The sequence below is a fragment of the Camelus ferus genome, chromosome 9 (assembly GCF_009834535.1).
Source record: "Camelus ferus isolate YT-003-E chromosome 9, BCGSAC_Cfer_1.0, whole genome shotgun sequence".
NCBI lineage: Eukaryota > Metazoa > Chordata > Mammalia > Artiodactyla > Camelidae > Camelus > Camelus ferus.
Genome location: NC_045704.1, coordinates 77159447 through 77187351, shown reverse-complemented (window position 1 = coordinate 77187351; position 27905 = coordinate 77159447). Strand labels below are relative to the sequence as shown.

The 27905-nt window shown below is 34.5% G+C and overlaps 1 protein-coding gene across 2 annotated transcripts in view; it reads right to left on the bottom strand.

Moving 5' to 3' along the window:
* Positions 1–26968, bottom strand: part of STXBP3 (syntaxin binding protein 3) — a 47063-nt gene extending 20095 nt beyond the window's left edge. The window contains exons 1-10 of one of the 2 annotated variants that reach the window (XM_032487242.1): positions 26817–26892; positions 25784–25827; positions 18186–18235; positions 17470–17551; positions 15519–15595; positions 12711–12789; positions 11266–11366; positions 6950–7104; positions 4368–4458; positions 1419–1543 (exon numbers count right to left, since the gene is read on the bottom strand). In XM_032487242.1, the coding sequence (XP_032343133.1) occupies positions 1419–1543; positions 4368–4458; positions 6950–7104; positions 11266–11366; positions 12711–12789; positions 15519–15595; positions 17470–17548 (707 nt within the window). In that variant the 5' untranslated portion in view covers positions 17549–17551; positions 18186–18235; positions 25784–25827; positions 26817–26892. Of the gene's footprint in view, positions 1–1418; positions 1544–4367; positions 4459–6949; positions 7105–11265; positions 11367–12710; positions 12790–15518; positions 15596–17469; positions 17552–18185; positions 18236–25783; positions 25828–26816 lie in introns of both variants that reach the window. The other variant, XM_032487240.1, reaches the window with a different exon arrangement.
* Positions 26969–27905: the final 937 nt, after the last annotated feature.

Sequence of the window (27905 nt, the reverse complement as noted above, 5' to 3'; positions counted from 1 at the left end):
TTTAAGAGTACACTTAAAGAGGTCACCAAGATGAAAAACACAATCTAGATGTTTAGAAGTTCCTGCTCTGTATTATTTTCATTAACATTTGTGACAGAGCAAAAAAAAAAAAATTGTGACAGAGCACAAACCACAGGGAGTTCATGCTTCTATCTATCCCTGGACTTTTCTGATCCATAAAAAAAGGAGTATCTCTGATGTTTTTGTTTTTGCTTTTTAAAATAAGTCTCTCTATCACTCTCAAAAAATTAAACCTTGCTTTGTTTGCCAACAAACCCAGGGAGACAAATATTTTAAATACTAGGTTAGAAATGCCTGAAATTTATGTCCATAGTCTGGACCAAATCCTTTAGTGTCCCTCAATTCAAGTTTTTTCTAAATCTCTTGAGTAAAGCAGGTTTAGAGACCTAACGGATAAGACTGGTAAATAACATCCTTTCTGAAAATCCTGAATAAACTGCTTAAAATTACTTTTATGTTAGAAAAATAACCATGCTGATTTCTCCATGTCATCTAACATTAATACAAATAGCAGAGAAAAACTCAAAAGCCAGGATATGACCAGAATGCAAATATAAATACAATACAAAACACAAAATAGCTGAATAATGTTTGGTTTAAGAAAAAATATTAAATATTATAATTAGCACAAGTTTTGGGATCTTTCTAATCTATTAAAATTACTAAATTTAAACATAAAATTTCAAAAAATTAATTTTCATTTTCATACTATGCTCAAGGCAGTAAAAATGCCAATCTGGATTTAGAAATTATGATATCAAATAACACATATATACATACTCACACATACTCATAAATGATACACAAGGCACAATAAAATGGTTCCTTGATAGAAAAGCTTATTTCATTTTTCATTTAGCTTTCTATTTGATATTATTTTTTAAATTAATATGCTTATATCAGAGTTAAGTCAATAATAGGTACCAAACTGGTAAACTGTGTCTATTCTCAATAGCCATCCTATTGAGTTTCCTAGTCTTCTGATCTTTTAAAATACGTTATATTGACAAGACACACACAGACACTTTTCGATGTATGATTCAGAATAATTACAGCCTAACCAATTTGAATATGGTTTCCACTTCAATAAATATAGTAGTGGGCTTAGTATTTACTGAAAAGTACAAATTCCAACTGTTTAATATGTATCTTTGCTGTAGACATAGTTAAGGAAGCAAATACACCAAAAAAGCTTCAAAGTTGTTAAATTACCCATTAACTAACAAGGTCAGGATACTTTTAATAGATTATGATTATAAGAATAAGAGAAGGATAAAGTCTCCAAATAAAAAAAGGTTACAGGGGCTTTAGATTTCTGGTGGCTACACGAATCATTAAATGCTAATATCCTTTCCTGTTTGTATATGCCCTATATATTCCCTTCAAGTTATACTTGCTTGTATGTATCATTCTCAATCGGCAGCAGATCATATGCCATTGCCTGAAAGGTCAGTTCATGCAGGACAGTAGACACAGGATCAAAGCCACGATCAATTATTATGAGCTGGGAATGAGTTTTACCCTGGAATAACAAGATAAAATTATCTTAAGAAACTTCAGTTTCTTTGTGTGAACACATTTTTACTATCTTAGAAAACAAAAGCAAACTTTTCCTAAGTTCTGCCACATTCTTACAAATGTGAAGTTACATTAAAACAGAAAAATCTGAGTGGCACAACAGAGGGAAAAATACCACTACAAAGCCAAAAGCTTTCATAATTAGATTAAGAGGCTATACTCAATAATACAATATTCTGAAAATTCCTTTTAAAAAAGTAGTATTTGGCTTGCACTAAATCTATTTCCTTAGGAATTCAGCTCCATAAACACTAAAACTGATAAAAATTATGAACAGGTGCTATTACTTGAGCTCTCTATGCTACACACTGTGCTAAGCAAGAAATATCGATATTATTTAATCCTCATAGCAACCCTGTAAGACAGTGACTATTAATGTCATTTGACAATGGGGGGCATTAAGGCTTAAAATCAAGGATCTTCCCCAAATTACAGAGTTAGTATGTGGCAGAATGGTGATTCAAAGCCAGGTCAGCTTCATTCCACAGCCCACACTCTTAACCATTATGCTGTACTGATGCCATCTAAGATAATAAATCACAATGAAAGCTTTGTTATCATTAATTCACAAACAGCACTAATCATTAAACAGCAAGTAAGAGTGCTGGGAAAAATTCTTTTTTTTAATATGGAAATTTTGCTTTTAATAGTTATTTTTTAAATTGGGGCATAGTGGGTTTTTTTTGTTTTGTTTTGTTTTTTTGGGGAAAAATTCTTAATACCAGATTCTTCCATCCTTCATTTTAAAAAGTAATAAACTCTTCAGATTATCTGAAGGAGTAAGAGACAACTACAACTCATTACACAAACATTTCCTATTTATTTACTTATAGAAGACAGAGGTAAACTACAGATCTTTAAAATTTTTTCAATTTAACCACTCATTTAAATAGACCTTGAGACAGGACAGTATAGTGGTTAGTAGGAGAGCCTCTGGAATCAGGCAGATCTTGGTTTGAGTAGTCTTGATCAGTTTTTTGCTGTACAACTTTGGACAAATTGCTTTACTTGTTAATATCTCAGTATTCTCATTTATAAAATATATATATATAGATATAAAATCAGAACCTCTGTCTTATAAGATTATTGTAAAGATTAAATGTAATAATACCATGAAACACTTAGCACAGTGTCTGGCACTTAGCAAGCCCTCAATACATGTAAGTTATGAGTCTTCAGAAATATAAACAGGAAAAGGACAGCGCAATATAAGTGTTATATCAGGGTTTAGGATTATGACAATATGTGAGAGGAAGAATCATTCGACTCAAAGAGTGAGGAAAGACCTCAAAAAGGAAGGTGACACTTTCTCAGGTCCTTGAATGAAAAAAGGTATCAAGTATTTGAAGAACGTATAATTTCTGAGGCAGAAAGAATGGAAAGGACAAGTTTGTTGTGGATTTTGTCTTTTTTTCATTGAAGTCATGAAGACCTAACAGGATATTTACTAATACAGTGATGGCTTATCTCTTTACTCAACAAACATTTACTGACTATCTACTATGCTATGTATACTGAACCATTATCTTCATAACTACACCCAGAACAAACAGCTTTCACTAGTCCTCCAAACCAAAAACTAGTTACTTTTAAAGTTTTAAACCAACATTACATTTAAGTTTAAACCCTCCATTCTAGCCAAGTTGTTTGCTTGTGAATTTTGCCTTTTTCTCTAAGCCTCTGCGCAAAGAATCCTGTTGGAAGGATGGTATGGCTCAAGTGGTAGAGCACATGCTTAGCATGCATGAGGTCCTGGGTTCAATCCCCAGTACCTCCTCCAAGAATAAATAAACCTAATTACAAAAGAATTCTGTTATCCAAGTGAAAAACTCCCTCTTCTATCATGTTATATTCATTCTTCAAGTTCAAGGGCCTTTTCCTCTAGGATGCCTTCCAAGACTCCAGTTAGAGTGAGATTAACCCCCAGCCTATGTTCCCATTTCATTCTATGTACTCTCCTCTCATTCCACTTATTACACATCACTGTAATTGGTGGTTTCCTTGCCCATCTCCTTTTTAAACTATCAACAGTTCCTGCTTCTCATTCTTCAGCTACTGTAATATGGCTTCGTAGCCCTCTGACACCACCTCTGTCAGTCTACTCCGGCTCCTCACTCTCCAATCCAAGCCCAAATGCTGGAATTTCCTAGGTTCCAATCCTAGTCTTTGGTTACTTTATATTATCTTGATAAGACACTACTAGCTGTCATTTATTAAACTCCTGTATGTGCCAAATGCATGCTAATTTGCCTAATCTTCATACCAACCAAGCAAGGTACGTATTATCTGATCCATCTTGTAGATGAAAATATAACTCAGAGTAAAAAATATGTCCATAATCATAGAGCTGGCGATAACAGGAATAACTCTATTTATAAGTGTTTACTCAGTGGCAAGCATTGTTCTAAAACCTTTATGTGTATTAATTCATTTAATTCTCTCACTAGTTTAGAAAACATATATTCTCTTATTAATTCCATTTTACAGATAAGAAAACTTAGGCACAGAGAAGCTACATAATTTGTTAACTGACATATCTATGAATTAAATGGCAGAGCCAGGATTTAACCAATACCTTCACCACTAAACCATTCTGTCTATTAAGGTTTCCACTATCACCTACATTAATGAGTCCCAATTCAAAACTGGGAATCTATGTTAACGATTCCCAAATCATAATTGGAAAATTAACAAACAATAGTTTCGTTGGCTTATAAAGAAATAAGACAGACTTTACGAATCACCACTATTTGTCTTTTATACATTACCTTTATTTGGCTCTTTTCATCAATCTTGTAGTAGTTTTCAAGTTTTTTTTCAACAAGCTGGGCAAGCTTACCGGCATTATCTAGAGGTTTACTAGAAATGGAAAAAATGTTCAAACAATTATTTTTCTTTCAAGACACATTTTATAACATTATCAAGTTGAATTCTAAAATTAAACCATAAATTTATTAAATTAAAAGATTTTATAAACATGGAAAAGTTCCGATAATAATACATGAAATATAATGTTATAGCAATTTGTCTGGATTTTATCAATGTAAACCTTATGTGCGCTTCGGATTTTTTTTGCACATGAAGAAAATACTATAAACAAAACTGCCGTTCCTTTATTCCCTTCCCAATTCCTGGTCTTCTCCCCTACTGTAACTGCTGGGTCATACAGTATACATATTTTCAACTTTTCTGGATATTACTGTATTACTCTCCAAATTACTTGACCAATTATCTCTCCCACTAGCAGTATGAGTTTCCCCACACGTTCTCTAACATTTAGTCAATTTTCCAATAGTCTTTTGCATAAAATCTTGTATATAATTGTCTTCTAAAATGATAAAATCATAGTCTAAACTGTAACTTCATGACCAGCGATATTAGTATAACTTCTGAGTATACAAGAAAAACGTTGGAAAAGGCTCTTCAGTTAGTACATCAACCTCAAAAATAGAGGATCTCCTTGTAAGGGCTTCAAAGTATTAAAGGATCTTTAGTTTTTTTTTTACCTCAAAAGTAAATAAAGCAGCAACTATAAAGAATACTTTATTACACATTTTGCTTTAAAATATTTTCAGAAGAAAATAACTTCATGTTAGAATTACACTTGAAAAGTTCATAAGGCATAAAGAATACTCTGCAAAAGAACAGGTAGGATTTTTAAAGCCTGAATTATTATTTAACTATTACAATAACTCAAAACAGGTCCTTAGTAAGCTATTAAATTATAAAACGGTTAGTCATCCCTTGGTATCCACAGGGGACTGGTTCCAGGACCTCTGTTGGATATCAAACTCCGTGGATGCTCAAGTCCCTATATAAAACGGCACAGTATTTTTGTGCAACCTATGCACATCCTCCATGTATTTTAAATCATCTCTAGATTACTTATAACACTAACACAGTGTAAATGCTATGTAAATAGTGATAATAATGTAAACGTTATGTAAGTAGCTGCCTGCGTGTAACAAATCAAGTTTTGCTTTTTGGAACTCCCTGAAATTTTGGTTTTTTAATATTTTTGATCCACAATTGGCTGAATCTGAGGATGCTGAACCTGGGGATACAGACAGCCAACTATATTACTCATTTCCCTGAACAGAGCCAAACACCAGGAGCAGAAGCTTCAACAGATCCTGAACTCTAGCAGAAGATAAACCACTCAGTTCAGAATGCAATTAGCATATCACCTGTAAGAAAAAGAACATTTCTAATACCTGAGGTGTGAGTAAAGGGCTTCTCTGGTAACATCTGAATTAAGGAGACTTACTATTTTTTCTAAGTAATTAATAGTAGATTTTTTAAATGGTTAAGGATAATGTAACTTAAAGTACTACATGAATTTGAAATTAAACAATTCAGCCAAGTAACATGACAAACGTCAATGTTTAAATTAAAGAAGCTTTCAAAAGAGAAACGAGTGAACGTACTTAGTAGCAGTGGTAGTACTACTACCATTTTACTAGTGCCATGCACTATTTTGAGTGCTTTACAGATATTAATTCATTTAATTCTTAAAAAACTTTATAAGGTGGGTACTTTTATCCTCTCATTTCATAGATTAGGAAACTTGAGGGCAGAAGGATCACACAGCTAGTAAAATCCAAGCTGTCTGGCTATACACAACAACATGGATGTCTCTCAGAATATAATGCTGAACAAAGCCAGAAATTAAAAAAAAAATCATGATCCCATTTATACCAAGTTCAAAATCAGGTAAAACTAAAAATGCATTAGAAGTCAGGATAGCAGTTACCTCCGGGGAGGAAATAAGGGGTGGTGACTAGAAGGGATCATGGGGGAGGTCTCTGAGATGCTGTTAATGTTCTGTTTCTTGACCTTGGTAAAGTTAGATGGGTATGTTTAATTTGGAGTTCTCAAGCCATATAAATATAATTTATGCATTTTACAGTAAGCCTTACTTTTAAAAAGAAGCAAATAAAGGCACATGGTACTAAAGTCAAACTTAAACTTTTAAGAAACTCCAAAAATCTATTTATAACCAGTATCCAGATAATATGGTCATTTAATTTGTTGGAAATTTAATAAAACATTAAATGTAGGCACATATTCCCCATATGTCCCAACAAAGGCATTCCTCTAATTATTCCTAAACTTATGAGAAATATACCTGTAAATCATACCATAATTTAAGTTCTGAAACTCAGAAACAGAGGTTATTAGTTACTCTGAAATTTAAGCCTTTAAATCTGCTATATGTAGAGCATAATTTTATGAAGAAAATGAATTCTGCAGACCAACACACATAAGCACAGAGACTGACTTAGTCTGTACCAAAAAGCAAATAGACAGCATAACGTATAACATATAAAGACACCAACGAGTGTCTTACCTTTTATATCTTACTCCGGGATTTTCATCCAGGGTAGCACATACTGTAACTATCTGCTCAGCCATCGCTTCCATAATGACATCTTTTCCATTTGCATTACTAGGGTCTGGACTGTAACAGTAATAGAATGCATCTGGTACATCAAGAGTATATACCTAAGTTAGGCCAAAAAATTCACACTGTCAATCTGGAAATTTGATTTTAAAAATATACCAAGAAAAACACAGCTATTCCTTGGGATACTAAAAAAACAAAAACAAAACCAAAAAAATTGTACTAACCATGCTGTCCTGAAACAACTGTGTTTTTACCTTAGTCAAATCTCATTTTCTCTGTCATCTTGACTTCATCCTTTCTTTTTCTCACTCTCCTTTCCTGCTTAGTCTACCTCTCTCCTTCAATTCTTGGTTCATATATAGATTGTACTGTTTGCTTTTTTCTACCTGTGCAGCAGATGAAAGAATCTGAGGTAGCCGAACTAAAATAAAACTCTAACACCTGGAACAAAGAAACAGCAAAGCCAAAACTGGTCTATATATCTGACATACATTAAAATCTTAACCCATTAGAGAATAACCTAGAAATTTTCCAAAGCGGATATATAGTTTCAATTCTTTAGCTTACATTCTTAATGCCCTTAAAATAGAGAGGTACTTCCCCAAAAGACACAGCATTGTGACAGACAGAACATTTACTTACATGCATAGGATGAGATTAGAGATTTACTATGACTGTTATTTGAAGGATATAAAAGAAAAAGCTGTGTAATTGGAGTTGAGAGTTCCCTATTAAACTAATTTTTTTAAACAATGACAGTACTTCCCCTTAGCCTAAAATAATGTATTGAATGTAAAAGTATACGGTATGTAATAAACATCATACATTCGCTAATGAATTACAAATAAACTTTCCTACATTTCCTTTCACAAAGTCATTTGTTTCTCTGAATGCAACTGATCACCCACAGCAGAAGCCTAAACATGGACTGAGATTTAGCTGCAGCTATCACTTTTGTCTGTGCTTCCAAGTTTTGGTTGCTATGTTAACTGCCAACAAGCACCCTACAGCTGGACTGTGGCTTCCTCATAGTATACTATTCCACTCCAGAACATAATATCTATTCAAAAATATTTATTGTCCCTCCCTGTGGGGCCTCTCCCTATCGGAGTACCCTTCCCACTCATTGATATCTGACTTGCTATGGTCACTGGATGTGAGTAGACGTGACATGTGCCACTTCCCCACAAAAGCTTTAAAAGTCACCATGCGGCTCCACCATTTCTCTCTTCCCTCTGCTGTGATCTAGACAGGGGCTACTCCTTCAGTCTCAGAATGAAGAGGATGTAGAGCAAAGCCCCAGTCAAACCACAATAGACACTAACATGAATGAGAAATAAACTCTGCTGTTGTAATGCATTGGTATTTGGGGAGTTGTTACCACAGTTATCTAAGCTAGAATCTAGTACTCCAATTAACCAAATAGGATTTGGGAGCTGGTTTTCATTTTACGCTCACATTTCTTCCCTTTCCTTTCTTTCCCTCCTCCTCCCCCCACTTTCCATCACTATCATGTTCCTTTAGACTATTACTAAATGCTTTCTTCATCTTCATGACCCACAATCAGCTCCTTGAATATATCAGCTCCCCACAACTTCCACCTACCTTTCTTGCTAATTCATAGCTAGCTTAGCTATAAACAAACTCCTCTATATTCTTGAATGCTTTCCATCTAACTGCCCTAATGTATACATGAGGGTATTAATTAACTTAAACCCTCTGAAAGGGAAAGAGAGCTTTCTTTAATGCCTCTGACCCACAGATTCAGGAGAAGTCAACCTCCTTCCTTTCCATGTGACTTCTAAATGTGTTCAACGTCCAACTTTTCTTCTTTGGAGAACTATCATATTTGACTTTATCAATCTCTCCTCGATCTCCTGACTTCTCCTTTTCCTTCAGGACTTCAGGACTTTTCTGCAGGAGCCCATTTTCTGTCACTCTTGATAGTACCTGGAGTCTCCTACAACCTGGTCTCAACCTACCTATAAACACAACCTCATCCATCATACTGTCACCCCTTATAATCCATATCCCTGTTGCTCCCTTGCACCTTTCTGCTTCTGTATCTTTGCACTCTCACTTCCTAGAATATTCTTTCCTTCTTCAATACTCCCTTATGAAATTCTATCCATTCTTCAAATGTTTTCTCCTTCTCTCAGAGACAGTTAGTTAATCTCTTGTGGTAGATTACAAGCTGCTTCCTCAAAAACCATTGTTCCCTTACTTTTCAGTAATCATACCAATTGTTTGGGGGAAGCAGCCATATGCCCAGCTAAAAGCTATATTTCTGTTTTCCATGCTCGTAGGTATTGGCATGTGACTGAATTTTGGCTAACAAGTTATAAATGAAAATTATGTACTTCCTTCTTTCTCTCCTTCATCCTGCTTCCTCAAATGAGAATGTAATAATTCCATAGTCATCTTGGATCATGAGGGCCACGCTAGGGGAGACCTGGCCCCTGACAATTGTGTAGGACCAGCATAATAGATATATAGCCCATTTCCTGACTTGTTTTATATTGGCAAGAAATAAATTTCCATCTTGTTTAAGCATGGAAAGTTTAAATTGTCCTGTTACAAGCAGTTGAACCTAATCTTCACTGGTATAGTTTTGAACATGTGCAATACTTTCTCTTATACAGCTGAGACGGAGCATGTATCTTGCTCATCTTTTCACAGCAGACCGCTCTGCATCTGGAAGGCAGGGTCCACTGCACATGATCTTGATAAATGCTCATGTAAGCCTTTGCTCATAGCTCAAGGCGCTTAGTAGTATTTCATTTATATCTTCACTAACAATCAAACAAAAGATCATAATATTTTCACTGTAATTTCTCCATAATAGTTAAATTATTAAGTAAACTATCCTAAGATGTTTATCAAGAAGTAAATTAAAAGAAAAAACTTCTTAGGGAAAAAACACAGCAGACAGTCATGACCTTAATCACAACATTTTGTAAAGACTGGTAAGTAGAAGATCCCCACAAGATTTGTCTATACACGTAAACACAAGTTATTTCCATCAGTCATCAAATTAGCAGATATCCACACAAACCTCCCCTTCAAACACAGCAGTTACTGAATTTTAATGAATTCTGAGGCTAAAACCATATTTATCTTCCATGTGGCAAGATGTTCTGAGCATTTTTGTAATATTTATCACAGTACTATTTATATCCCACATCATTTTAGGAAGTCCATTTTTACCCTACAATAAACTTACATATCATATTAAAAGGAATCAATCTAAAAGAAACCTTTAGAAAACAGTTTAATGTTAAGCAGGCATCTTAAAATTTTGCAAATTTGACTAAGGTCTTTCTTTGTCAAAAACAGCAATAGCTAAAAAGAAAAATTTGTTATTTAGGACCTTTCTATTTCTTAAAATGTTGACCTTATAGTTCCAAAAAACAGTGAACTATTTCAACTCTATGAAATGTTAACACAGAGAACAGAGCTGAACAGTACACCAGGTGTGTGATTAAGGCAAGTTACTTAACCTCTGATTTCCCCATCTTTAAAATGGAGATAGAATTACCATCTATTCATAGGGCTATTGTGAAGATGACGTGAATATTATGGAAAGCATTTAGGAAAGTGTCTGACATACAGAGAGTACTATGTGTTTGCTATTACCACTATTATTTTTAATTGAAGGCTCATTAACTTCTCCAAAGGCAAAATAAATCTACAAAAATCCTTCATTTTATAAATTAAAATAAATGACAGTTTACATAATGTTCCATAAAAAATTTATTAAAGAACTTTGTTTTAATATCATAAATGGTTACAGAACCTAAAAGCATTTATTTCTTTGGAGTCATCCAACAACAACTGGGCTTAAAATCTTTTGATTTCAGTCTGATAGGGCTGTAAACCTTGATACACACAGGACTTAGTGGCAGATGAGAAATTTAAGTTTCACTTTCATTATTAATGTTATACTATAATTTAGTACTCATGTTCCTCCCTTCATCAGAGGAAATGTTTATTTGTGGATTGTTCAAAATTCACCAAATAGATAACATATAAAACATCTTTAGGATATACCTTATTAACAAACAGGCTCATAAAACTGAATTTTAAAATCCATTATGAACCAAAATTAAAAATAAAGAAAGTCTGGGTCTTCTGAGCATGAGCCACCCATTATCCTTGCTTGCCTTTGCAATAAGCCTTTCTCTGCTCAAATATATAAATACATATATACATACATACATACATACATAAATACGTAAATAATAAAAAACAGAAAGTACCTGAGACTCAAGTGGAATGAAGGAAATATTTATTTCTTTACATCTTCTTATTGACTTGGAGCAAGAAGCCTTAATCTTGTTGAAGAGATTATCAGGGCAAACTGAGAGAAGAAAACAAACCAAAACATGTAACTCCATCTAAATTTTCATTCTTTTGAATAAATTATTCCAATATCCAATTCTTTTATATATAATTACTGACTTTCACAAAGTAATTTACTATGAGGACAAAGATAATATATAAATACTGTTCTTCACTTTACAGAGCAGAAGCATTCTAGTCACGAAGGCTGTAATGGATATTTCATTTTCCCCATTCATATCCACCATAACCTAAGATATATTCCCTTAGAAGGCTAGTAACATAGCCAACTAAAATTGTTTGAAATGAAAACAAGCCCAAACTCAGGACTTAATAATCTTTCATAGAACTTTCAGAATTTCTTAAGAGTTTACACTACTTTTCTATATCTGCCACTAAGGGTAACCATACCATATAAATTTATTTTTCCTTGAATTACAGGAAATTTCTCTAATGTCAGGAAATTCTAAATCTCTAAACTAGTAAGTTTAGAGCCCATTTCCTCCCCTCCTCCCACCCCCCTTTCACCTAACTGCTTATAATTTCACTAAATCTAGGCTGGAAAATCAACCAGTGGCTCCTACTGTCTTTTAACATGATGCTCTTTAGCCTCAAGATTCCTTAAATTAAAAGAGGCATCACATTCATTAAATTTTATCAATTCCATAAACATGTATTTCTGAATGATAAAGTTACTTAAATGACAAATACTTATGGTATGGCATTTTTTAGAATGCAAATTACTACTAGACATGAGATAAATAGTAACTGACAGGAAAAATAACATACTACTTCAAATGATGATTCTCTTAACTTAGAGACCAAGACTTGACTTAATAAATGGCATTTTTATTGCTGCAGTATAACTATGTAAGATAAAACCTAAAACAGAATTGTATGTGTCTCTGGACTTTAAGATTCTTTAGTTTAGCTGCTTTCCATCTGAATGTACAGCATAGAAAAAGACACGTGATAGGTTTTCTCCCTTAATATTAGCAAACAGATGGCAGTTTCTCCCAATGGGTCTTATTTTTTATTATATAATCAAATCCCTAGTTGAAACTTTGATTTAAAGAATTCTTCCTGTTATCATCACAGAATTTGAGAGGTAGCCCTCTCTGCCAACTCCCTCACCCTGTATACCAGCAAAAATGATGGTCTTTTGAAACTGTTTGGAATGATTTAATTTTCTATCACCTTAACATGAATTAGGATAGATATAATCTTGCATTTTTAGATTCTTTCTAAATTAGATCAAACAGTAAATAAAAGTCACTCACTAGTATTAGAAGTATTGTAAGAAATACTTCATGATTAATAGGATTTGAAACAATGAAGCAGTAACTTTTGCAAAGCTACTTACAGTCAGTGAAGTATAGATACGCTGCTTTATATCTGTTCTCCGATTTACTTCCAAAATCACGTAAAAAACAGTCTACAGACTTAAAAAAGGTTAGATGTTAATACACATTTTATCAAATACTAATTTAAATATGCTAGCTTTTGAAATAACTAAGATTATTTTATTCTGATAATAAAATAAAACCTTAACTGTCAACAGTTTAATTTATAAAAGTTTGTAGCATTTTAAGATGCTATGTTGTCCAGCCAGTTATAGCTAGAAACGTATTAAGTAGTAAGGTAAAATGTATGAACAGCATGCTCTTTGGAGATAAGGAGATCTCAGAATGGTCAAGTGCCTGGGAAGCTGAAGCAACAAAAAAGACAAGACCACTGGAAGATACAGATCAAGGAATTGAGAAGCCAATGAACGAACTGGAAGTATTACCTATACGGATAATTAAACCATTTGAGACTGACCAGAGAAGTGCTGAAGAGACTGACAGTGAGCTAGGAGCTAAAATTGTCAAGGGGGATTAGAATGAAAGGCCCAAAGATTAGCAGACTTCAAGGAGGAGGAAAACAAGGTAAGAGAGTCTGGTAGCATTTGCCTCAATGCTGGTAGTTTTAAAGACATGATAGTCTAAAAAGCAAAAATGAAGAACAAAGAATCTAATTCTCTCACTTTTGTCCATTCCTTTTTCTCCTCCTGGAACTCTGAGAGCTAGCATATTTTTGTTAGAGCTCAAGAATCCATCTTGCAGGTCTCTTATCTTCCCCACCATGATTTCCATGATTGTTTTTTCGTTTGAGATAATCTAGTTTGATGCTCTAGACTATTAATTCAAATTTCCATAGTGATTAGCCTCTTCTTCAATTAACTATATAACTGAGAAAATACGTTTCTGAGCTTCAGAAAGTTTTTTTATGTGCTATACCAGACTCTTCTTAAATGTACTATTTTTCTGTTCAGGTTATCATCCCTCTCTCCAAGCCCCTATATTTTGCTAGATGTGTGTTTTCTTTATTCTCATAAACCTTCTCTCTCTGGGCACTTGATCCACTTAGATGTGTGGTTGCTTTTCTTTGTCAGCTCACTTCAGGCTTAGGTTTAGTTGTTGGGAGTACCCTATGAGGAGGAAGGCAGAGGTTTCTCCTGTTGAGGGCTGTAGGTGTAAAAGCAAACAAACCATCCAAGTGACCTTTCCCCTAGGGTTCACAAATCTCTTATAGTCAAACTCTTCTTAAATTTTGTCATTTTATGATCCTTGCCTGGGAACTCTCTGAGGCTGGTCTCCAGGTATTCGCCCAGCCCCAGAGGAAGGAAATCTCACACCAGGTTTCTCTACAAGTACCCAAGGAGCCCAAGGCCTCACTTGTACCCAGAAGCCCGTAGTAACCAAGAGGTAACTGATTCAGGACAGGAAGAGAAACTGCAGTTGGTTGTGGTGGAAAAAGGAGTCACATTCAGGTACCATTTTCTCAGAATTGTTTGATCCTTTACTGAATATACAATTTTATATCCTGCTTTTGTCACTTAACATTAAACATAAAAATTCATATTGATCATTAAAATTTCCTGGAAACCTTATTTTCAACGGCCACAAGGTCTTTCATACAATTATTTGTTAATGCTAAGAATTTATTATGACTTATTTATTGCTAGGAATTTAGTTTGAATATTAATTTGATTATTTCTTTACAATAAACTCCAAGATACAGAATGTTTTAAAGTTCTTGACACTAGAAAATTACTTCCAAAAAGGCTGCACTAATCTATACATCCACTAGCAGTATAATTTCTGCTCCATTACCCATTGATAATGGACTGACAGCTAGAATATGATATATTGATAGAAAGATAGATAAATAAATACATAAATAAAGATGCATTTTTTTTAAATCCCTCTGCCAATTTAGTAGGTGAAAAATGGTGCTTTTGACTTTCATTTTTTCTGATCATGAATTTTATTGTATGAAGTTATATTACAGATAAGATATAAAATGTCATTAAAATTCACTAGCAGCCAATATGTACAGACTACATAGTAAATGTCTAGGTTTTTCCCTACTATCTGCTTGAGTTAGAAGAAATGAAACTGGATTGCCAAATGAACATTCTAGGTAGGAAAAAGCCAAAGGATGTGTTGGAAAACACATTCTCTGATATCATACAGAATAAAAGAATCTGCTGCCTTATTTGGCTCTAGAAGTTTGGCTTTAAGTATGAGCTGAATCATGGTTAGATTAGAAACTAAAGAAATTCCTTTACCATAAAATATATATATACCTATATACCTACAAATGTATGTATACACATACATATATACATACACTATTGGGAAATCACTATGATAAATGAAAGATTAATCCAAGACTATTTCATTCCCATATATTTCCATCCTCCTAAAAATTACAGTTGAATAGGAATTGTATGAGTAAGAAATTATTCAAAGAAACTCTACCATTTTATACAATTAAATTCTGCTTTCATATATGGGAGAAAGGAATTCTTTCACTTAAACATTCTTAGTGAGCAAAATGAAATGAAACAACATTTCACAGATTTTCCTAAGCAAACTAGTTTATAGCACTATTTTTCTAATAAAGGACATTTTACTACTTTGAATTTTCTATTAGAAAATCATGTCAGTAGTGAAAATATTAAAGAATGTACTTTCCTTTGGGGGGGATGTAATTAGGTTTATTTATTTATTTTTAATGGAGATACTGTGGACTGAACCCAGGACCTCATGCATACTAGGCACTCTACTACTGAGCTATACTCTCCCCACCAAGAATGTACTTTTTAAAGATTCAAAATACTTACTTTTGATGTTGGAGAGATAAAATAAAGGGCTTTCATTTGTCTGACGGGTTCTCGATTCTTACAAATATTCTCCACAACTAACAAAAAAAGTCATTTTATATAATGAAATATTACACACTTGAAATAATTTTTAAATGAACTTTATTATATTTCTTAATATTTTCATGAGAAAAAAGATAAAGTAGTTATTTGATAGTTAGGTCTACTAGCATAAGCAATCAACATTCCATGAAGAAATCAAGAAAATGTATTTAAAATTAAAATATGTATTTCTGTTTAAAAATATTCTACTATAATAGGAAACATGTTATCAGAAACCAGGCTAAGCACTTTACAAGAATTATCATAATAACCCTATGTGTATTTTACAAATGAGGAAACTAAGGCTTAAAAAAGTTAAGTAACTTACCCAAGTTACACAGTAAAAAAGAAAAGACAGGATTCCAACTCACATCTGTCCAACTCCAGAGTCCAAGTTTTTAACTTCTATAATAGTCTTTAAATAAATTGCCAATTAACTTGTTCTTTTAAAATCATACAGAAATATTTATAAAGTATTTTTTAAAATGAAATATAATCATAATTTACTCAATTCTATTTTTATTATTGAAATTAAGAAGTTTATAAAATACGTAATATAAAACAAAGTGAATTTAAAGCTAGTAAACTCTGAATTGTCAAATTAACTATTAAGGCTATAGTTTAAAAAACGAATTTAATGTATCATTTTACAAATCAAGAGAACCATCTTTCAAGACTCATGCTGCCAAAGGGCCTAGAAAGAATTAAAAACATTAATCTGACATGCAAGGAAGGCTACTGTTGGACTTCTCTTTTAAATAGGCTGATTCATTTTCATTTTCTCATCCCTAAATTTATACTAGTAAAGTATATGTTTAGCATAGCTTCTGTTAGATAGGATATCAAAAAAGATTTCAAAGGAAATATTTAATTTTACTCTTATCTCCACTCTCAACAATTGTAATTTCACCTTTGTATCTGGGTTAACTTATTTTTATTGCTTAATGTCCAAAATAAAGTCTTACAGTCATTTTATGCTATATAGACTATATATTATGTTTAGCGAATAATGTACATGTTAACAATGTTATAACAATATTGTAATATGCTTTAGAACACAGACTGTGAAAAGATTCTGAAATATTTGGTCATTAATAGCAGAAAATGCCACTTCTTCAATTCACTGAAAAGTGGATATCTATAAATGATTTAAAAAAGAAAGATTTTTTATGATATTCCTATACTAGTGACAAAGGGATAATCTAACTCACAGTCTACTTTTTTTAAGGTTTTTACTTGACTTTAGTGAAGACACCGAGGAAGCATCACACATATACTTTTTCTCATGTTTCTTAAAAGTTACAAGACACCACTGAATATTTTCACAAATGACCCGAATGCGGACAGAAAGTCTGATCACTGAACTGCCAATCCAGGAGAGCTCATGTGGAACTCAAAAGGAATGTAATAAGTTCAAGTTAGTGGATAAGATTATGATTAAACCAGAGCAAACCTAGGTGACTCTGGAGGATACTGAGAACAATCCACAGTAGTGTGTTTTAAAATATACAGTCCTATAAAATGTTTCTCAAAAAAAGCTTTCTGTGGACAAATCAATTCACAGACAAAAGAACAGTATCTTGTGTAATTATTATGGTTAGAGTCACTAAAAAAAAAAAAAAACCCTGAAAAACACAATTACTAATTAAAATTTATTAATACTTCAAACTCTCCCAATCATAATAAAAAAAGGTTTTCATGAGTATTTGGGTTTTTGGGGGGGGATGGGGAGGAGATAATTAGGTTTTTAAATTTATTTATTTTAATGGAGGAACTGGAGATTGAACCCGGGACCTCATGAATGCTAAGAATGCGCTTTACCACCGAGCTATACCCTCTCCCCGTCACAATGAGTATTTGTAATACTTACCAGTTATACCCTCTGCTAGAAGATCTGTCATTTTGCAACATGATGCCAAAAGCTTAGTGGTAAATTCATCTAGAATCATTATCTTAAAATGAATATAAGTTAAGAAAGATGAATATAAATTAAGTATAAGCATGTGACTGCCAAGAATTCACAAAAGACAGGATTTAATTCATTAAACCAATTCAAACTTATAAACCTTTTATAGTATAAAATTAAAATATCAGGGCAGTAAGCAAAATTACCTCAACTCATCATTTAACTTGGATGACCTAGAAATTTATTTTCTCAATATACATACATATATTATTATAGATAAGTAAGTAAATAGACATATTTTCATTTTGAAGCAGAGAACTTATTCATTTTAACTGTATCTTATACTTAACATCAGATTTTCTAAAAATTATAAAATGCCCCTTGTAGAATAATCGTTCTAGGCACCATTCTAAGAATTTTATATGCATTAATTCATTTAATATTTACAACTCTCCTAAGAGGTACTATCATCCCCATTTTATAGACAAGAAAATAGAGGCACAGAGAGGTCAAGAAATTTGCCCAAGAAGCACAGCTAATAAGAAGTGAAGTTAAGATCTGAACACAAGCAGTGTGGTTCTAGATCGTATACTCTTACAGAAGTATAAGTAAAACATATAGAAGTCTTCAATATAAGGCTTCTAGTTTTATGCAAATTCTATGCAAAATGCAAATTCTACCTTCCATTCGCCTTCTTTCTTGCAGTCATCAAACACTGTTGCTTTTATCTCTGCAAGAAAAAAAGAGAATTATTTAGGAATCTAAACAGTCAGAAAAACTACTCAAAATTTCCAAGATGGCTGGGGAAGTATCAGTTGGAAAATCTGTTCAGCTACATAAAAAGCATATATACTTGTTAAACTGTAAGTAAAAACCCAGTTCTCTTTAATACTTAACATATACAGTATATTTCAACTGTAATATATTTTCAAACTTTTGAGAATAAAAATATCATTAAAAAGGCTAATATATTTAAGCATATAAGCATACCTGGAAAATATTTCTGAAAGTATTGTCTGACTTGGTTTTTCCTATTCTACTTAAATCCTAAGTAAACAAGATGAAAACAAAAACCCCATAGGAAAATCCCTAACTAGCCCATTGCTAAATTTCATTTAACAATCAAAACTAGATAAGTAATTTTGTTCCTGATTTACTTACAATTTTCAAAAATATGTGTCACAGCATTAGGATACAAATATTCAGAATTTATTTATAATCAATGAATATTATTAATATGTTCCTTGCAATGATTTCCAAAATTAATTTAAATATATGTCTTAAATTATTAAATAAAATACACAAAGGCAATTCAAATACCATTCTACTTTGTAAGATGAAATTTTCCACACTTAATGTTTTATTTTCAATTAATTTTGAAAACTGTAGTACTATGTAGTATATAATACACAAAATACAATTAAAAAGTAAATTATAGTAACTCTTCTTTCATTAGTTCTTGATAATAAGATATCTACATAATTCATTTAAACCTTTTATTTCTTAATTTATATTTAACCTAATGCTTTTGGAAATTTACCATCAAGTTTCTGTCATCACATTAAAAAATGACATGTTTAAGTAGAGGGTATATTCAATAAGGGTTACTGATACTCATCGTAAGAATTGTGATCTAGGAGGTTTTACTGTAATTAGGAAGGTTTGAAGTGTTAAGCTATATTAGTTAAGGGGCTTGTAAATGTTTGCTGAGAAGATTATGTTATATGAAGTTATTGGCAAAAGCCTGATGTATTTAACCATAATTTAAGCTTAAATCAGTGGTTTCCTCTACAGGGAAAGAGGAAGGATTTTCTCAGATAGAGCTGGACAGTGAAACATTACAGTACTTCCCTTTTTAAGCTTGCTTTATTTCTGTATACCTAAAACAAAGTGAAAATCAGTCATTCTGCTTGTTTTTAACCAGATCTGTACCTTTCTCTAAAGAAATGAAGGCTCATGGAATTTATGCTGGAGCAGACTGAACAGCTCCCTAGGCAGAACTCATTCCAGTCTTTAACACCTTAGAAACTGCACTGTCCTATATGGCAGTGTCACGTGTGGTTACTGAGCTCTTGAAATGTGGCTAGCCTGAACTGGGATGTCCTGGTTTCAAAGACTTAGTACAAAAAGAGAAATTTTACATATCATTATTTTTATGTTGATTACATGTTTAAATGATAACGTTTAGATATATCAGGTTAAACAAAACATATTTTAAAAATTAATTATATCTGCTTCTTTTTGCCTTTTTAAAAATGTGGCTACCAGAAAATTTTAAGTTACATATGTGGTTGGCCTTTTATTTCTACTAGATTAGTGCTACCTTAGAATCTAGGATACCAAGCCAATCAGTGTTAGCATCTCAAAATTAATGATAAAGAGAAAACTAGCTTTGTAGAAAGAGATTAGAACCAACCATGAAAAGTGATGTGGTTACAGGTAAAACATGTTCAGAAGGAGTCAAAGGAAATCACATCAACTAGTATTACAGAACTAAAAAGGCATTTCCTCTAAATATTAATGAAAATCATTTGATCTTATAATATTCTCTAGCACCCTAAATATGGATATATTCCAAGACTCAATTCTCTTACTTTTGCTCTGCTTGCTCTATACCCTTCTTCAAAGATCATATTCATCATCAGAGTTTCATCTACTAGATCAGTCCTTCAACTTCTTCCCCCAACTTTATTGAGATATAATTGACATATAACATTGTGTAACTTTAAGGCATACGTGTTGATTGGATACACATATAATTACCACCTCAGTGTTAGTTAACACCTCCATCACCTCACACAATTACCATTTCTTTTTTTGGGTGAGAACACTTAAGATCTATTCTCTTAGCAACTGTCAATTTTACAGTACAGTATTGTTATCTGTATTACAATGCTGTGCATTAGATCCCCAGAACTTACTCACCTTCTAACTGGAAGTCTGCCCTCTTTGACCAACATCTCCCTATTTCCCCTAACCCTCAGCAGTCCTTCAATTTTCCACAAATCCTCGTCTCTTTCTTCGTTCAATTACACAATACAGGTTTAAGCACCTTCCTACAGCAAATGGAGATTAAATTCCCTAGAAACTGCTCTAGACATCTCCATTTCTATGAGTTCTATTGTCATTTTCTTAGTCATAGTCTCTGGCCATTTCCTCTTCCTCCATTTCCGATCATCCAGCAGGATTGATTGTTCTTTCTGGTGAGAGCCACTGTCACCAGCATTGCCTTGTTTCTCATTATCTCTCACTGAACTACTGCAATAGACTCCTATCTGGATTTCCTGTTTTCCACCTCCAATCCCTTTACCTTTCCCAATCCATTTGTCACACTGCTGTCAGAGTCATCTTCCTGAAGCACAGCCCTTTGTTGTATGAATACCAAACTCAAAATTCTCTCAAATGGTCGCTGTTGCCTGCAGAATAAAGTCTAGACTCTACTATTCAACATCCTCCATTAACTGGTCCTACCTAATTTCTAAATTAATCTTCCACCAGTCCAAATGCTACCTAATTAATGACCTAGTAATACCAATTACCTTATCTTTGCTCCTTCTATTTCTCCGTTATATAAAAGGAAATGTATTTAAAACTATAATGCCAAAGAGGATATGAAAACATTGAAGGGGAAAATGAAAGGAGAACTAACATCATGTGCATCAGCAATGCTGAAGGTGTTCTTGCACCACTATCTTAGATCACAAACTATTAACAAACCTGTTAATAACAATGCAAGAAAAACTGATTTGTCTGGAAAATAGGAAGAATCTTTATAAAGGTAATTGCAAGGGCCTGGGGCAGAGGCAAAATATTCATTACTAGTTGAATAAAACCAGATCGAATTGTGTGTGCATGGGAAAGACCACCTAGGGCCTTCAAAGTTCACTATTTAAAAATTGTATGAAAGTACAACATACGAAAACTGAAGACTACTATAAGACCAACTAGATATATACAAAGGCAAATATTAAAGCAATTATTTCTAGGTAGAAATCAGCAAATTCTATATTTATTTTTCAAGAAAATACTTTACAATTAAAAATCTGAAGAGCTCCTCTCTTAAACAAAAGGGTGTAAAGGTAAAAAGCCACCATTGTAAAATTGTTTGGTGGTAACATAAGTCAGAACAGGAGTCACTCTTGGGGAGAGGGTGGGATTTGGCCTGGGAAGGGCTATGGGGTGCTTAGAAATGTTCCATACCTCAGTCTAGGTGGTAGTTCCATGAATAAAAATTCATCCAGCTATACACTTAGCATTAGTGCACTTTATACTAGTATTATACTTAATGAAAATTTTAAGAACAAGAAAATGACTTCCTTTCAGCACTGTTCTATTATTATTATTATTATTATTATTATTATTATTATTATTATTATTATTATTTTATTTATTTTTTTAATGGAATTACTGGGGATTGAACGCAGGACCTTGTGCATGCTAAGCATATGCTCTACCACTGACCTGTATGCTCCCCCTAGCATTGTTCTAACAGAGTTCTCAAAATGCTGATGACTTCTATTTGAGAAGGTGGGAAAAAAAAATCTTTCGTCTTTAATGGCTCCCCACTGCTAGAGCATGTCTAAACAATTTAGCTCCAACCTACCTTTTAGTCTTCATCCCCACTATTCCTTACAACAAATACTCTATATTCAAACAAAAGGAATTATTCCCTCTTCCATAAACAATCACATACTTTCACACCTTTGGGTCTTGACTCAGATTTCCCTGTCTGACAAAATCCTACTACCTTTCAATGTTACCTACTCTTTGGAGTCTTCCCTGATCCATTCTGAGAGAGGAAATAATTCCTTTTCTTTTCTCCCATGAAACTTCTTCATGCTGCTAACATAGCACTTAGTTCTTATGTACCTGTCTCCTCCCACTGCATTGTGAACTCCAGGAGGTCAAGGAATATGCCCCTAGAATAGTGCACAGCACTGGGTAGATATTCAATAAATATGGATTTAAATGAATACATTACTGTGCACATATCCAAAAAGTAAGAGAAAATTTTGTTCAACATGATAAACTTAAAGAAGTGACCAGAATGAAAAAAGACATAAAACAAAGGTAACTGATTAAAACAAAAAATAAAAATATCTTATACATGCCTATACTACATGAACAATTCTCAAAGAATTTATAAGAAACCTGAGTGGCCATCTCTGGAAAAGGAGTTTGGGATCTGGGTAGGGATGAAGATTAATTTTATTTTACAATCTTTCATCAAATTTTTTTTGCCACATCAAGATATTTAAGAACAATTTAAAATATTAATTACAAAGTTTATGAAGGAGGATGGAAAACATTATGTCAATGTTTAGGGTTTAAAAAGAGGAAGTCATAAAATGAAAAATAAAAAATATATCTGAAGCTATATACGGGTCAGGAGGAAGACGTTAAAAAAAAGGAAGAAGTTTATGATTTAATGTGTAAAGAATTAGTTCAAATAAATACAATCTCATTATTTTTATTTGTAATTTCTCATATGCCATTTTCTCTAACATTTCCTCTAAAATATTTGAGTTACAAACATTAGATTAGACTATTGTTAACAGACAAAAAAAGAAAACAGGCTGTACTGAACAAGGAAAAAAAATGCCATAGGTGGCTTGAACTTGCTTTATGGTTGATTTAATTATTGTTTTGCCATGTGTTTTGAAATAAATTTGATGAAATTTATTTCAAAACTTTTATTTCAAACCTTTTATCAGTGATATTTTTGCCACCACTTCCCAGTAGCAAAAAGTAGGAAATCAGCAATACCAAGCACTAGAAACTTTTGCTGATTTTTAATATGGGAATGAAGTGGGGAGGGTATAGCTTAGTGGTAGAGTGCATGCCTAGCACACACAAGGTCCTTGGTTCAATCCTCAGGACCTCCATTAAAATAAATAAAAACCTAATTACCTTCCCCCCTCAAAAAAAAAAAAAAAAAGAGAATAAATATGGGAATGAATTTTGAAAATAAATGGAGCCATCTGCACTCAAAATATTAAAGTTTTTTTAAGAAAGTGTTTTAATGTAGTCCCTAAAGGCTGATTCCTTCTCATGTTTTAGGTCTCAGCTCAAATGTCACTTCGTCAGAGAAACCTTTCCTGATCACAAACTGAAATAATCATGTTCATTCTTTGTTCACATATTTATTTTCTATTATTCCCCACTTGAATGCAAGCCTCAAGAAGGCTGAGAAATTGTTTGCCTTCTACAGCTGTATTCCCAGAGGAATTCAATAATATTTATTGAATAAGTGGGGGGAAATTACAAAACTGATCTACTGTTTACTTTTAACAAGCATTGTTATCCATTGCATCCTGCTAGGGCCTATTTGGAATTTAAAGCTCTAGAAGACACAGTAGTGGACCTACCTTCAAGAAGCTTATCAAGAGAGTCACATTAGGCAGTAGTGAGACATACCATTTGAGAAAGATAAACTAAATGCCACAGAAATATAAGGGGCTGGATTAAAGTGAGAAGCTGCTCTGGAGGTAGTAGCCCCATGTAAGCTGAAACTTGAAGGCTGGCTAAAATTTGGACAGGGGAAGAATAGGGGTAAGAGGAGCATTCTAGATAGAGGAACTGGCATCGACATGTGTAAACAGAAGATTCTGAGAAGTGTCAACAGACTAGCCAAACATCAATATTATACTAGGGAAAAGTAGATAACAAGGCAGGTTGGAGCCAGGTTATAAGTCTTCAAAAACAGACTAAGTGTTTGAAATGATCTTTAGGCAACAGGATGGGGTCTCTCTCTGCAGGTCTTTTGAGGCAGGAAGATTAGCATGATCAGAGCACAGTACTATTACACGAAAACCATTCTGGTGACTATTGGTCAGATAAACTAGAGTGAGAAAGAACAAGGGCTTAGAGGTTCAGTTAGGAGGCTACTGCAACAGACTGGGCAAAAGGTAAGGCCCTGATCCTACGTTTAAACATTACAGAAAGTCACAGACAGGTCACATATTAACTCTGAAGCCAAAATGATCTGAGTATGAACATTAAGTCTATATTTAATAGCTGTATCAGGTTTGAAAAAAATACATTTACTGAGATATAATTACATACCATATAATTCTTCCCAAGTGTACAATTAAATGGCTTTCAGTATATTCAGAGTCGTGCACCTAACCCCATAATCAATTTTAGAACATTCTCATTACTTCAAAAGGAAACCAGTCCCCTTAGCCATCATCCCTACATCTCCCCATCCCCCCTAAACGTAGGCAACCACTAATCTACTTTCTACTAATCTTTATAGATTGGTCTACTCTGGACATTTAATACAAATGCAGTCATAAAATACGTGGTTCTTTATGACTGGCTTCTTTCATTTGGCATAACTTCCAAGATCATTAATATTACAGCATTATCAATACTTCATTCTTTTTTATTGCCCAATATTCCACTGTATGGACATACCACTTGTTATTTATCCACTCATCAATCCATGGACATTTGGATTATTTTGACTTCTTGGCTATTACGGATAATGCAGTTATGGTAATAGCTGTTATCAGTTTTAACTTCTGTGAAATAGAGATAACCATTCCTACTAAGTTTTATATATGTAAAGAATAGTGTCTGGCACAGAGTCAATGTTCAAGAAATATTAGTTCCCTTCTCCCTACTTTGCAGGTAAATTGAAGGTTGTTATTTAGCTTTGTACCCTGACCTAACAATACTACCTTCAACCTAGCAAAACCTTTTCCCAGCCAAATGTGTGATTCTCCTACCTCTCAGGAGATTCCTTCACCATTTCTTTCAGACTCGGGCATCTTCTGCTAACAGAACTCAGAGGCTCCCACTTCTCTTTCTCTCTGTACACCACTCACTAAAAGCTGAATGAGTAACATCTTTTCTTTGAGCTACCTTACTATTTACATAAAAATTCGAAGAACTATTTGTTTAACCCTTACACCTCCCTTCCATTCAGTGTCCCATCTTCTTTATCTTACACTCCATCTGGATATCCTGGTGCTACCTCAAGTTAGCAGCACAAGCGGGAAATTTTGTTATTTTGAACACTCCCTCTCGCCTAGCTTCCTCGCTCTCAGTAGGGACATTACTATATTAACCCCTTTTCCCCCTAATAAATAGTGATGTTAACCACCATCTTGGAAATTACTTATACAACACAATTCATTACCCATTTCATATAAATTACTTAAATGCCATTGTGATTTTAAAACATTACCGAATCTTAAAAGTGACCCATGTAAATTCTGAAAAACAAAATGCCAACCTTATAATTACCCGATTAAAAAAAATGTTGTCATACCTGTTTTTTTTTCTCCTTTTATTTATACATTTGTTTTTTAGTACCTGATAAGTTAAACACAATAGGAGTTATCAATCTGGAGTTTTAATTTTACACAAGGAACTCTGTAACTCCCAGAATTTTGTCAACTCAGTCACTACTTTTGTTGTGCTCAACAAGCCAGAGCCAGGAACACTAATTAGATGTTACTTCCTTTCCACTAATAGACCATAATTACTTTGAACCAGCAATGCCAAACAATGATGGTTCCTTCTGTTTGGTTGTTTCCTTCCTTCTCTAAGCTGGCAGACCTAGGTGTGGACTGATGCTTATGAAAGTCGTAGATGACATGGCAGAACGGCAGAATATCAGTTATCAGTAAGTAGTACCGTCCTAGCAGAAGGGCGGGGCTGGGCCAGTGTAAAGGAAGAGGTGAAGGTGCAGCTCTGCCTGGAGATGTAATCATTCCGATGGTCCCTTCTTAAGAACTCTTTAGAAAGTAGGCTCTTCTAGAAGGGAAGGGTCTGTTCAACAGGGAGGTTTTGTTTTTGTTTTTGTTTCTGTTTTTAAAGACAGACATTATAAAGAATGGTGGTAAACTTCTCCCTGCTCCTAAAACGATTAAGAATAGGCAGGCTTCAGAAACTCGAGGGTGCGGAGAAGGGGAGGGGCGGCTCAGCGGAACAGCGCTCAGATTGTCTCGAGTGGAGAGACATCACCGACTGGTGGGGCGCCGGCGGGGCCCGGCCGAGGACACGCGCAGGGGCCCCGGGCGGAAAAGCCGGGCCGGGGGCCGCTCGCCCGCGCCCCGCGGCGGCGCGAGGGTGCCGGGCGCCCGCGGGAAGGCCGCGTCCTGCCGCACCCGCCCATCCCTGGCGCCGGCCAGAAGTAGGGCTGGGAAGGAAAAAAGGAAGTTCTAACAGGGACGTGGGAGCAAAGCAACAAGTGCCCGCGGCGGCTCCCGAAGAGCCTGCGGGTCTGGGGCAGGAAAGCAAGGCCCGGCGCCGCGGCCTCCTGGCCTTCCCTCTCTCGGCCCCTGCCCCACCGCACTCACTCTGCCACACGACGCTCTTCAGCCCCCGTTCCGTCACCGGCGGCGCCATCTTCCCAAACACCTCAGAGAAGCCACCGCCTCCCACTCCCAACCTACTTCTGCGGCGAGAGCGGAGCTCGGGCTGGCCCCGCCCCTCGCTGAGGGGAAAGCCCGCCCTCACTCACGGGTCGCGCCCTCCAGCGACGTCACGGGCGCCTGTAAGAGGTGCCCCGCCCATTCGTGGACGGAGGCTGCGCGGTGCGGGTGGAATCTCCGTGGGCAGTTGAGCGCCCCCTAGCGGGAGGATGTCAATCGAATTTCGACGTCCTGTGACGTCGGAAAACGAAACCGTGCCCACGGATTGCGAGTTGATACCACCTAAGAAACTACGAATTCACGTATACTATACATGAAGAAGGGAGGGATCCTTCCCTTTACAAGAGTTCCTCACTTTGTAAAGCGATTTATAACAGACTTCACCCAGTCAACTACTGAATAGAAAATTTACTCTCCAAAAAGTTTATTTTATTCATTTTTCAAAGACATCATAATTGTGTAGAATTATGAGGAGCCATCCAGTGTGTCCAAACTGTGCAGGGCTTTCAGGAAAGTCAAAGAAATGAGAGAGCCACTTCTGAAGAGTTTAAAATCTAATTAAGTAGTTCAGTTTCTGGCACACTGAAGGCAGTCAAAAATTAGTTAAAAAAGCAAATGCCTTGATGATGACAGTATACGTAAATGAACCAATAAAACAATATTTCAACAAACATAAATTCGTGTGGAAGAAGCTATCAATGTTTTAGGATTTAAAAGAAGAGAATTATTGCTGATTCACAAAGGATATGATTGAGCTCAGACTTAGAAAGTTTAGGCAGAGATCAACTTCCTGAGAAGGTTCTTTTAAAACTTGAAATCCGAGTAATCAATCATGAATTAAATCAGTTTAGTTGCTGAGACGCCCCAGCTGGGACATAACCATCACAGAAAGTAGAGTTTCCCAAAGGGATCTGCAAAGAACCAATGCTCTTAATTCATTGGTCACATAGGAAGTGGAAATGGTTAACGGGTAGCAATAACAATGGCTAACATTTACTGAGGGCTTACTATATA